Source organism: Thamnophis sirtalis, unplaced genomic scaffold (assembly GCF_051295495.1).
Source record: "Thamnophis sirtalis isolate CommonGarterSnake01/CBP01778 unplaced genomic scaffold, rThaSir2_p1.2 scaffold_2, whole genome shotgun sequence".
NCBI lineage: Eukaryota > Metazoa > Chordata > Lepidosauria > Squamata > Natricidae > Thamnophis > Thamnophis sirtalis.
The window spans coordinates 64,187,099-64,199,218 of record NW_028261382.1 but is presented as its reverse complement, the minus strand read 5'-3'; the positions used below and the strand labels follow the sequence as shown (position 1 = coordinate 64,199,218).

Genomic DNA, 12,120 nt, shown 5'->3' with positions numbered 1-12,120 from the left:
GGAACAGAAGGACTAGGGGAAAAATGATAACTGTCTTCCAATATTTGAGGAGCTACCATAGAGAGGAGGGAGTCAAGCTATTCTTCAAAGCACTGGAAGGCCAGACAAGGAACAATGGATGGAAACTGACCAAGAAGAGATTCAATCTGGAAATAAGGAGGAATTTTCTGACAGTGACAACAATCAACCAGTGGAACAGAAGTTGCCTTCAGAAGTTGTGGGAGCTTCATCACTCGAAGCTTTCAAGAAGAGACTGGACTGCCATCTTTCAGAAACAGTGTAGGGTCTCCTGCTGCTTTTTTCAAGGCAGGACTCATCAGATAATGACTGGTCATTAAACGAGGACTCCCTGTACCCATTCTTCAAGGCAGGACTCATCCAAAGGCATCATAAATGGACATGGATGGGTTGACTGGTGAGAACTCCAAGGTCAGAAGAAACATGAGTATTGATCCCATCACCAGTCCAAACGTCCTCATCAAACTTCCTCTACGATCTGAACAGTAAACCAACCTTGATGTCCTCTTCAGTCAAGCAGATTGTAAATAAAAACAAAGCCAATTTAGATTTGTTCCCTTTTGTGGTACATCCAGTCCTTCTCACATCCTTTGGAAGGGACGGTCCCTCCAAAGCTTTGGGTGGACTGTGAGCCGAGTTCCAATCCGTTGGAAGTCTTGGGGAAAATGGACCACTTTTGTTCCAGGTGGTCCAGTGGCTCAGCGGTTAAGATACTGGGTTTGTCACCTGGAAAACTGGAAGCTCAGATTTGTGACCTGAGCACCACACGACGGGGTGAGCTCCAGTTCTCACTCCAGCTGCAGCTCCTGCCAACCAGCGGTGGGATTCACTTAGGTTTACCACCAGTTCACAACTGTGAGCGTGTGTGTACCTTCCGTGCATGTGTCCAGCCTTCTGTGCATGTGCTTTGCTTGTGGCATCAAAAATGAGGCTACATAGGATGTTTTGGAGCCAGGGAGGGAGGGAGGCCCATCCCTATCCGTAGTTCGCTGCTACAGGTTCGGGCGAACCGGTTCGAACCCGCTGAATACCACGTCTGCTGCCAACCCAGCAGTTTGAAAGCATGCAAATGTGAGCAGATAAACAGGTACCACTTCAGTGGGAAGGGAACAGTGCTCACTGACGTCATGATGGCCACATGAGCATGGAAATGTCTTCAGATGGCGCTGGCTCAATGGCCTTGAAATGGAGACAAGCCACGTCCCCTGGAGTTGGCAACAACTAGTGGAGCAAAATCCAGAATAGGAGAACATCGGCGAGGGCTCTTCCATCATGGTGTCCTAATGGAATAAGGCAGCTTCCGAAATGTTGACTGCTTCAAGAGATGAGTTTCATATCGCCAGGGCAGGAGGAGGAACAAAGCAGAGGAGCTATAAATCTACATCTTGAAACAGGGCTTGAAAATTCACTAACAAGATTGACGAGGAAGCATCTTTAATTCCACCTGGAGAGTTCAAGCTACAAACCAAGGATTGCAATTAGCCAGGCATTCATCTTTTAAAGCTCTTAATTTGAAGAGACGGTACAAGGGAGTTGGACAAAATTCAAAGCATCTTCCCTCCACCATCACCCCCCATATGAGTATGTGAGTGTGCACACACGAACACAAAACACACACTTCTTCCTTTTCCCCGAGTTTCCTTTAGCTCAGCGTTTCTCAAGCAATTTTAAGATGTGCGGAGTTCCCCAGATAGCACACTGGGGAATTCTGGGAGTTGAAGTCTACATATATTAAAAGTTGCCGGCAGGGAATTCTGGGAGATGAAGTCCATGCATCTTAAAGTTGCTGGCTAGGGAATTCTGGGAGCAGATGTCCACCCAAGTTGCTGGGAATCAAAACATGGGGGGGGGGGGTGTGGAGAGAATACAACATGAAATTCTTTCCTTGTTCCTTGTAGCATTATTTGTGGCAAGAGACATGTATGGCCTACAGGTTGTGTGCGGTCCTTGGTGCTCTCTGAGCTTGGTTGTTTTCTTGCAGACATTTCATTACCCAACTGAGATCATCAGGGCTAGAAGGGAGAGGAGTTTATGGAGAGGAGGAGGAGGATTGTGGGGCCTTTGGTGTTCTCTGAGCTTAGTTGTTTTCTTGTAGATGTTTCATTATCCAACTAGGTAACATCATCAGTGCTAGAAAGGAGTGGGGTTTGCAGAGTGGAGGAAAAAGAGGAGAGGCAGAAGGAGAAGAAGCAGAAGGAGAAGAAGGAGAAAGAAAGGGAGGAGGAGGAAAAGGGGAAGGAGAAGAAGGGAAGGGGAAGGAGAAGGGAAAGGCAGAGAGGAAGAGGAAGAAGAAAGAGAAGAAAGAGGGGGAAAAGAAAAAGCAGAGGGAGGAGAAGAGGAAGGAGAAAGAAGAAGGAGAAGAAGAAGGACGGTGAGGTCCTCGGTGCTCTCTGAGCTTGGTAGTTTTCTGATAGACATTTCATTACCAAACTAAGTAACATCATCAGTGCTAGAAGGGAGTGGAGGAGGATTGTGGGGTCCTTGGTACTCTCTGAGCTTGTCTGTTTCCTTGTAGACATTTCATTACCCAACTGAGTAACCTCATCAATGGTAGAGGAGGTGGGGTTTGCTCTCTGGAGACAATTTGACCTGAAACCTGCGTGGCTGTTCATACATCATTCTTTTCCCGACTGCGAAACAGCTTCAACTCTGACATTTCACCACTCAAGTTGAACTGTTATGCACATAAACCTCTAAATTCTGGCCAGAGAGTCCAATGTGCACACGAGGAAGCTTCTGGATGGCCTATCACTGTCCATGACCAGCGATGGGTTTCACATTTTGTTACCACCAGTTCGTCCCGTGCGTGCGCCTGCTCACTTCGCACATGCACTCGGCCTTCCGTGCATGCGCTTTGCTCATGCGCACCTCCCGTGCATGCACCCGATTTCAAATATGTGCCTAAATAGAGCATAAAGCCGGGGCAGGTGGGAAGGGCCACCCACAATTTCCACCACCAATTTGGGTGAACCAGTCCAAACCGGCTGAATACTACCTCTGTCCATGACTAAGGATATTTAATAGCCGAGCAGGTCTTCTTGGCAGCTGATGGACGAAACAGGAGTAAACTTGATAGTCAAGTGTGGAGTTGACTTAAAATGGAAGTCTCCTCCTGGGGGAGGGGGCGCCTTTTCTTTTCTTTCTTTATTAATTTTTTAATTTATTTTTGTGGCATAATAAAAATTCTTTTGTGAACAGAGTGTTGTCCGGATTCCCACTTTAACATTCCCAACCAAAAGACGTAATTCATTTTACCTTATATTTCCATTACATTCAATTTTAGCTGCCTTACTTTTCTTCTCCTATTTTCCAATTTCTAGTTTTTAACATGTACAAACAATCGTTTTTCTTTCTCTTTAAAAATAAACCATTCATCATTTCTTTTCCATCTATTTTCCATTAACAATATGAATCTTCAAGTTTCTATAATCAACATAATTATTTATCAGCTTTAAGGTTCCTAATATAATTCCCACACATTCTAATTACAACGTATTTTTACCTTGTTAACAATCTCTCTGTTTTGGGGTGGCATCTTTTCATTAGAGTTCTGATTCAGCCAACCCAGCATGGATACTGATATTTGATGATCACACGACTATGAGTAGTTCATATACATACCAAAGCCCATCTTGCTCTTTTGCAAATGGATGAGAGACCAACCAACCACAGCCAAGCATGTGACCCTGGGTGACAAAGTCTGCTGAAAGGGCAGATAATGGAACCACAGATAGGAAGGGGGCGGCAGCTTGATTTTCACTGCCTGGAACATCAAGAGTTCAGGTGAGCTGCAGAAGGAGGTGACCATTACCGTTGTGGGTTGGGAGGTCATTCCCTTGAAAATAACAATAGCACTTAGATGCCACTTTACAGTGCTTCCCAGCCCTCTCTAAGCAGTTTACAGAGTCAGCCTCTTGCCTCCAACAATCTGGGTCCTCATTTTACCCACCTCGGAAGGATGGAAGGCTCAGTCAACCTTGAGCTGGTTCAGAATCGAACTGCTGGCAGAGGACAGAGTTTGCCTGCAGTACTGCCTTCTAAACACCGCACACCATGGAAGGAAGGAAGGAAGGAAGGAAGGAAGGAAGGAAGGAAGGAAGGAAGGAAGGAAGGAAGGAAGGAAGGAAGGAAGGAAGGAAGGAAGGAAGGGCAATAGCAATACACTTAGACTTATATACCGCTTCACAGTGCTTTCCAGTCCTCTCTAAGCGGTTTACAGAGTCAGCCTCTTGCCCCCAACAATCTGGGTCCTCATTTTACCCATCTTGGAAGGATGGAAGGCTGAGTCAACCTTGAGCCAGTCAGGATCGAACTGCCGGCAGTGGGCAGAATTAGCTTGCAATACTGCATTCTAACCACTGCGCCACCACGGCTCTTATAATATCACATGTTCTCTGTGTTTTATGGGAAGGAGGAATCAAGCTCACACAACAAATCTATAGATAGTCCTCAATTTACAACTGTTCATTTAGTGACCAAAGATACAACAGCACTAAAAATAAACTGAATTATCAGACGCTCGGCAACAGATTCATATTTATGACAACTGCAGCGTCCCGGGGTCAGGTGCCCCTCCCTTTTGCGACCTTCAAGCAAAGTTAATGAGGAAGCCAGATTCACTTTGCAACTGAACAACTGCAGTGATTCGCTTAACAACAGTGGAAAGACGGGTTGTAAAACGGGGTAAAATTCCCCGAACAACTGTCTCAGCCACATAAATTTGGGGCTCCATTGCTGTCATAAGACAAGGACTACCTGTATTTCCAGATAAGGCGATCGTGGGAAATCAACTTTCCCAGGAAGAATATGTAGAAGGTGAACTCAGCTATGATCTGAAAATGATTCAGAAGGAATCCTCAAAATCAAAGCCTACCTTTTTCCAGCTGTTTTTCTCTGGCAAAATATCACCGCCGGGGAATTCTTCCCGAGATAATCCACGCTCTTTTGAACTTCCCAAATGTACGGGTTGCTGGCTCGGATGCTGAAAATTTTCACCCCTCTCTTCACCTTTACCCTGGGAGAAAGAAGATACTATATTAACAAGGCAACAAGAACTTTTCTTTCCAATTACTCCACCAAATGTTTCATTGTGGGCCTCATTAACTGGCCCTTCAAAAACACGGCGTCTCTCAAGACAGACAACTGGTGATATGAAAAGAAAAAGGAGAATATAATAAAAGCCAGATTACCTGTGCAGGGCCTTATACACTGTTCACTGGGCTTAAACAGAGTTGGAAGGGACCTTGTAAGTCATAAAGTTTAACCCCTGGCCCAAGCAGAAGACCCTACACCATTTTTGACAGATGGCAGTCCAGTCTCTTCTTGAAAGCCTCCAGCAATGAAGCTCCTACAACTTCGGAAGGCAATTCATTCCACTGAATTTTCTCCTTATTTCTAGGTTGACTCTCTCGTTAGTCAGTTTCCATCCATTATTCCTTGTCTGACCTTCACGTGCCTTGGAAAATAGCTTGACCCCTTCCTCTCTGTAGCAGCCCCTCAAATATTGGAAGACTGCTATCCTATCTCCCTTGGTCCTTCTCTTCACTAGACTAGCTATGCCCAGTTCCTGCCACTGTTCATCGTATGTTTTAGCTTCCAGTCTCCTTATCATCCTGGCTGCATTATCCTGAAAAGCAAACTAAGAGGCAAAAGTTATCTCCAGGATCAAGGCTCATCCTAAAACTCAAATCTGTGTCTGCTAGGAAAACTGAAGTTGAACAGCCAAGAATCATGGTTTTGTATTAACAATTATTCTTCCACTAAATACCACGTTTACTGGGGTGCTAAGAGACATCAGACTGTGCCATTTAAGAAATGCAAGCTTTTAGTAATCTATTTATCCCCAATGTTTGTTCTAACAGCTGCCTGAGGCTTTGTCCCAGTATTTCATAGTTTACAACCAGTTCACACGCCATCTCCCGGCCCATCATTACTGCAGGCTGGTAATGGCTGTGAAATTGTCACTTAAGTGTTGTGAAAAGTGGAACAGCTGGGTGGCAAAGACAAAACCAAGTGCAGAAACATCACTAAGGGCCAGTTGTGTTCTCAGCTGAGTTCACCTGTCTTTTTTTCTAACCATCAGAGAGTCCTGTTTTTTTCTTTTTCTTTTTTTTGAGAAAGGAAGAAAAAAAACGATTTGACTTGACTTTCTTTGAAAAATGATTTCGGCAGGGAGCAGGCAAGGAGATCAAAGCAGCTGGAGGACACAGGGAAATAGGTTGAAGAACACACTAAAGTTTTCTCCACTTCATTTCCCCTGAATCGAAGGTATTTTAGCGCATGTGCCTGATTGGGTTTATTTTCAGGGAAAACATGATACACTGAGAGCATTTTGCACCAAAAACACATTCCTTGTGTGTCTAATCATACTTGGCCAATAATTAATTCTATTCTGTTCTATTCTATTTTATTTTCTATTCTAATCTATTCTATTTTCTATTCTATTCTATTTTCTATTCTGTTCTAATCCATTTGGGGAAAAACTGATCCTCTTCCATCGAACGGCTTCAGATCTAATTCGGTGAAAGCCCATCAAGCAAAATAAATAAATAAAACCCAAGCACACTGGCCCGAGGTCAATCTAGACCAATTCAAACTGATTTAATGAACCATATCAATCCATCAATTCATTTTGGCCAAATCGGTTGGACACTCCAGATGGGCCCAGTGAATCCAAATTAATTCAGAGTGCCGATGTCACCCGACCTCTTTGCTTGTTCCTTGTCTGCAAATTCCAGCTTTGGAGAAGACAGAGAGGCTTACTAACCTCTTGTGTCATCTCTTGTATCACCACAATACAAAAAAAAAGTGTTGAGACTTTGGAAAAAGTGCAGAGAAGAGCAACAGAGATGATTAGGGGACTGGAGTCTAAAACATATGAAGAACAGTTGCAGGAATTGGGTATGTCTAGTTTAATGAAAAGAAGGACCAGGGGTGACATGATAGCAGTCTTCCAATATTTGAAGCGCTGCCACAGAGAAAGGGAGTCAAGCTAGTCTCCAAAGCATTTGAGGGCAGGAGAAGAAGTAATGGATGGAAACTAATCAAGGAGAGAACCAACCTAGAACTAAAGAAGAATTTCCTGACAGTGAGAACAATAAAGCAGTGGAACGGGTTGCCTCCAGAAATTGTGGCTGCTCCATTACTGGAGGCGTTCAAGAAGAGATTGGACAACAGAGGTGGTATTCAGCCAGTTCTGACCAGTTCTGGTGAACCAGTTGCAGAAATGTTGAGTAGTTCGGAGAACCGGCAAATACCACCTCCGCCCCCCATCTATTTGCTGCCTGCAGCTGATTGGTTGGGTCGAGCTGGAAAGCAGGTTAATGGGGCGGGGAGGAAATTTACAGAGATTTTACAGTATCCTTGCACATGATTGGGGAGGAAATGGAGATTTTACAGTATCCTTGCCTGGAGTGGAATGGAAATGGGGATTTTGCAGTATCCTTCTCCTGCCACGCCCACCAAGCCATGCCCACAGGACTGGTAGTAAATTTTTTTGAATCCCACCACTGTTGGACAACCATTTCTCTGGAATGGCATGGGGTCTCCTGCTTGAGCAAGGGGTTGGGCTAAAAGACCTCTAAGGACTTTTCCAACCCTATTAATTGTATGTTGTAAGACAATGATTTTGATAGGCCATCAGACTCAATGTAATAGCCAGTCTTCTAACCTCCGCAGTCACAACATAATTTATTTGGCTTTTTGTGTCGTTCCACATACCAGGGTTCAGCACATTGTATTAAACAAACCATGACTTAGCATGGTCCACAAGAAGCCAGTAAGTGTGTTGACATTTTAAAACTCAGGTTCTGTTAAAACATCAAAACGCAAATATTAGGTCCAAGGGCTTCATTTCTATGAACTTGGGCCAACTGTTTATAAAACCCAATGGTGCAGTGAATAACCCTGGCTTAGGATGCCAGACTAGGTTTGATGAGCTACCAAGTCTGCAGATGCATTTTCTACCAAGAGGATGCAAAAAGACTTGGTTTCATTTTTAAAAAAAATATTTGTGTTCACTAGATCATTGACTTCCGAGGTCATTTTTAACCACAAACCTCAGCAAAAATTATACAGGTGGATTTTTTTTTTTTTTTTGCTGAATTTCAGTTGCATGCAAAGATGAAACTGTCATAAATTTGCCAGTTTGCAAATACAGAATAAAATAGAATAGAACAGAACAGGATAGAATAGAATAGAATAAGAAATGGAATGGAATGGAATAGAATAAGGAATGGAATGGAATGGAATGGAATGGAATAGAATAGAATAGAATAGAATAAGGAATGGAATGGAATGGAATGGAATAGAACAGAACAGAACAGAACAGAATAAGGAATGGAATGGAATGGAATAGAACAGAATAGAATAGGAAATGGAATGGAATGAAATAGAATAGAATAAGAAATGAAATGGAATGGAATAGAATAGAATGGAATAGAATGGAATGGAATAGAATGGAATAGAATGGAATAGAATAGAATAAGAAATGGAATAGAATAGAATAAGAAATGGAATGGAATAGAATAGGAAATGGAATAGAATAGAATAGAATAAGAAATGGAATGGAATAGAATAGATTAGAATAGAATAAAAATGGAATGGAATAGAATAGAATAGGAAATGGAATGGAATGGAATAGAATGGAAAAGTGACTTATTTTTCACACTTACGACCATTGCAGCATCCCCATGGTCAGGTGATCAAAAGGCAGATGCATGGCAACAGTCTCATATTTATGACAGTTGCATGTCCTGGGATATCGTGATCTCCTGTTGCGACCTCCTGACAAGCCAACTCAATGGAGGCAGCCAGATTTGCTTAACGACAGTGTTACTAACTTAACAACCTCAACGGTGATAAGGAAAGTTGTAAAATGTGGCAACGTCCACTTAACAAATGTTTTGCTTAGCAACAGAAACTTTAGGCTCAGTTGTGGTCCAGGACTACCTGTAGTTAAGAGACGAAAGATGAGGATCAGTTAAGTAGGACCGTGCTAAAGGATCAAGATAAAAGAGGTGGCTCAGTAGCTAAGACGCTGAGCTTGTCAATCAGAAAGGTCGCTAGGATAGATTAGCGAAGGAAAGGGAATAAGAAATGATAATAAATTATATTGGGGTTTGTGGAAATACCATCTCAAGCAAACATAAACTGAGATTTGAAAGAGACACCTACAACAATAGAAAAAGAAAGGGGGAGAGGAGGAGAGAATGAAAGGAATATGGGGGAAAGAAGAAAGAGGTAAGGAGAGAAGGGTGGAAGGGAGAGGAAGAGGAGAGAGGGCAGGAAGGAGAAGAGGAAGAGTAGGAGTAGGAGAAAGGTAAGGGAAGAAGGAAGGGGAAGGAGAGGAGGAAGGAAGAAGAGAGGGAGAAAAGAAAGGGAAATAAGGTGGTTGTTACAACAGGAGGAAGGGATGGTAAATAAAGCAAACCAAACTATATATTATAACCCATTAAATGAAATAATAAATGTGTAAGAATGACAAATTTAAAGAAGAATAACAATTATGTGAATGTATGTATACTTTAAATGGTATGTAAGAGAATAAAAAATAAATAAAATTTTGGGGGAAAAGAGCTTGGCAGTTCGGTGGTTTGAATCCCTAGCGCCGCGTAACGGAGTGAGCTCCCGTGACTTGTCCCAGCTTCTTCCAACCTAGCAGTTTGAAAGCACATAAAAAATGCAAGTAGAAAAATAGGAGCCACCTTTGGTGGAAGGTAACAGCGTTCCGTGCGCCTTCAGCGTGAGTCATGCCAGCCACATGACCACAAAGATGTCTTTGGATAGCGCTGGCTCTTTGGCTTTGAAACGGAGATGAGCACCACCCCCTGGAGTCAGGAACGACTAGCACATATGTGCGAGGGGAACCTTTATGTTTACCTAAAAGAGGTAGCATTATGCTTTGAAGTACAAACTCAGAGATTGTCAAAATTCAACCCCAGTGTGTTGAAAAGCTGTGGCTTTTTAACACAAAAGAATGTCTATCGTAGAAAAGGAGGTGGAAATGAATAAATGAAACCCCAGCCCTGGGAATGGACTTATCTTGATTCTGATCCCCAAACTCTTCTTCAGATCGTCTTATCGGCTTTTCTTCATTGTTAAGTTGAAATGGAAAACAACTCCAAGCCCCTGATTTCTCCTAGCGGATTCGGCATTATTTTGCAAGAGAGTGGCCTAGCAAAACATAAGCTATTTAAAACCGTATAATGTACCCTCCGAATTCTTATTACGGTCTATGGTTTCTCCAGCCCTAAGAGACAGAAACCTGTTATCAATATGCATCACCATGAAAGCAGATTAAAATTAAATCAATCTGTTTATTTTATAGGTTTGCAAGGCAGCTCCCTCTCCCCTCCAAAACCTAGCATGTCCTTCATCTAATTAACATTTCAGGAGGAGGTGGGAGGGAGGAGGAATCGTAGCATGCTCGGTGAGGGATATTTTTTTAAAAAAATTAAAAAATCCCAGGCGGCTTTCTAATTAAATTTAATTAGCGAAAAGGCCACCAGCCCAGTGCAAACATAGAGGGATGAACTTTGTGTGGTGGCATGGAACAAAGCAGAGAGCTCAACAATATCTTTCTAGGAAATCAAGCAAAAATGACCACATTGCTGACTATAGAGTGGAACTTGGTGTTGTGGCCCACCAGTGGTTAGTGGAGCTGGCAACAGAGTCTGGCAGTCAGGAGGTTGGGGAGGAACATGGGCCAGTCCTGAAGTCTGGGGAAGGCTTGGACGAGGGTTCTGCATCAGAGGCAGAGAGGAGGCCAAGGCCGTCTGGCAGTGATCAGGTGCCCACGGAGCTAGACAGCAGTGAGGCAGAGGAACAGCTGGAGCCTGTTCCCAGTGTGTGCATGCGTAGAGCTGCCAGAAGAAAAGAACCGTTGAGAAATCAGGGTCGACTTGGGAGTAAGGCCACAGGTGGAAGGTGATTGCCCCTTCCATAGGAAATAAAAGAGGAGCAAAAGGGGAGGGGGCTTTTGCAGGAAACAATTCGGTCAGTCGTTTCAGGAGTGTGAAGATCTGTCTGTGAATCTCAGAGACTCTGTGCCCAAACTTTCCTTGCACAGCACCTCATTTGGAAAATATTTACATGGCAGCTTTCCAAGATAGGTAAGGTCTGTGGTCATAAATATTCCTTTGAAAGACTGTTTGCCAACCTTTGGCTGAATGTGAAGGAGTGGAATTCACATCCGTTTAATAAAAGGGGCTTTGTCAGGACCGGGAGTCTGCCTTGTGCTTTTTGGGGAAGCCTAGGTGAGAACACTTGGGCAATCCTGAAAAGATTGCTGGGAAAGCAGAGTTTGATTTGAACCATTGAGTTGACAGTCTTTTGAAATTCCATCCTTCTGGAAGTTTCCGGATTGCGCCTTTACGGCCTCTCCGAGGCACTGGATCCAGGAGGGCTCCTTGGTTTACCGAGGAACTCCGGGAGATTAAGCGCCAAAAGAGACGCCTAGAGCGCCGCTGGAGGGCTAGTAACTCTGAATCTGACCAAGCACTGATGAGAGCCTATATCAGGACCTATCTCGTGGCAATACGGGCGGCGAAATGTGCGCATTTTTCCGCTCTTATTGCATCCGCTGAATTGTGCCCAGCCGCCTTGTTTAGAATAGCCCGCTCCCTCTTGAAAGGGAGGGATGCGGACAACCCTTTACACGGTAGAGCTGAGGAATTTGTTCAGTTTCTAACGGATAAAGTCGCTCGGATTCGGACGGATCTGGACTCCAATTGCACGGTACCAGCCGAGGTACCGGGGGAAGGTCTTGAGCGGATTTTATGAAGCGAGTTTCAACTTGTCGCTCCTGAGGAAGTGGACAAGGCCATGGGAGCAGTGAGTGCCTCCACTTGTATACTGGACCCGTGCCCCTCCTGGCTGGTCTCGCCCAGCAGGGAGGTGACACGTGGCTGGCTCCAGACGATAGTTAACACATCTCTTCGGGAGGGATCCTTCCCGCACCTCCTAAAGGATGCGGTGGTGAGACCCCTCCTGAAGAAACCTTCTCTGGACCCAGCCATTTTGAGTAACTATTGTCCAGTCTCCAACCTCCCCTTCGTAGGGAAGGTTGTTGAGAAAGTGGCAGCCTTTCAACTCCGACGGACC

The 12,120-nt window shown here is 44.0% G+C and overlaps 1 protein-coding gene across 1 annotated transcript in view; it reads right to left on the bottom strand.

Moving 5' to 3' along the window:
• LOC106539466 (transmembrane protein 132D) overlaps nt 1-12,120 on the bottom strand; it is a 296,128-nt gene that overhangs the window by 185,918 nt on the left and 98,090 nt on the right. Inside the window, exon 3 of the mRNA XM_087705809.1 lies at nt 4,892-5,032. Within this exon, the coding sequence (XP_087561935.1) occupies nt 4,892-5,032 (141 nt within the window). The remainder of the gene's footprint in view (nt 1-4,891; nt 5,033-12,120) is intronic.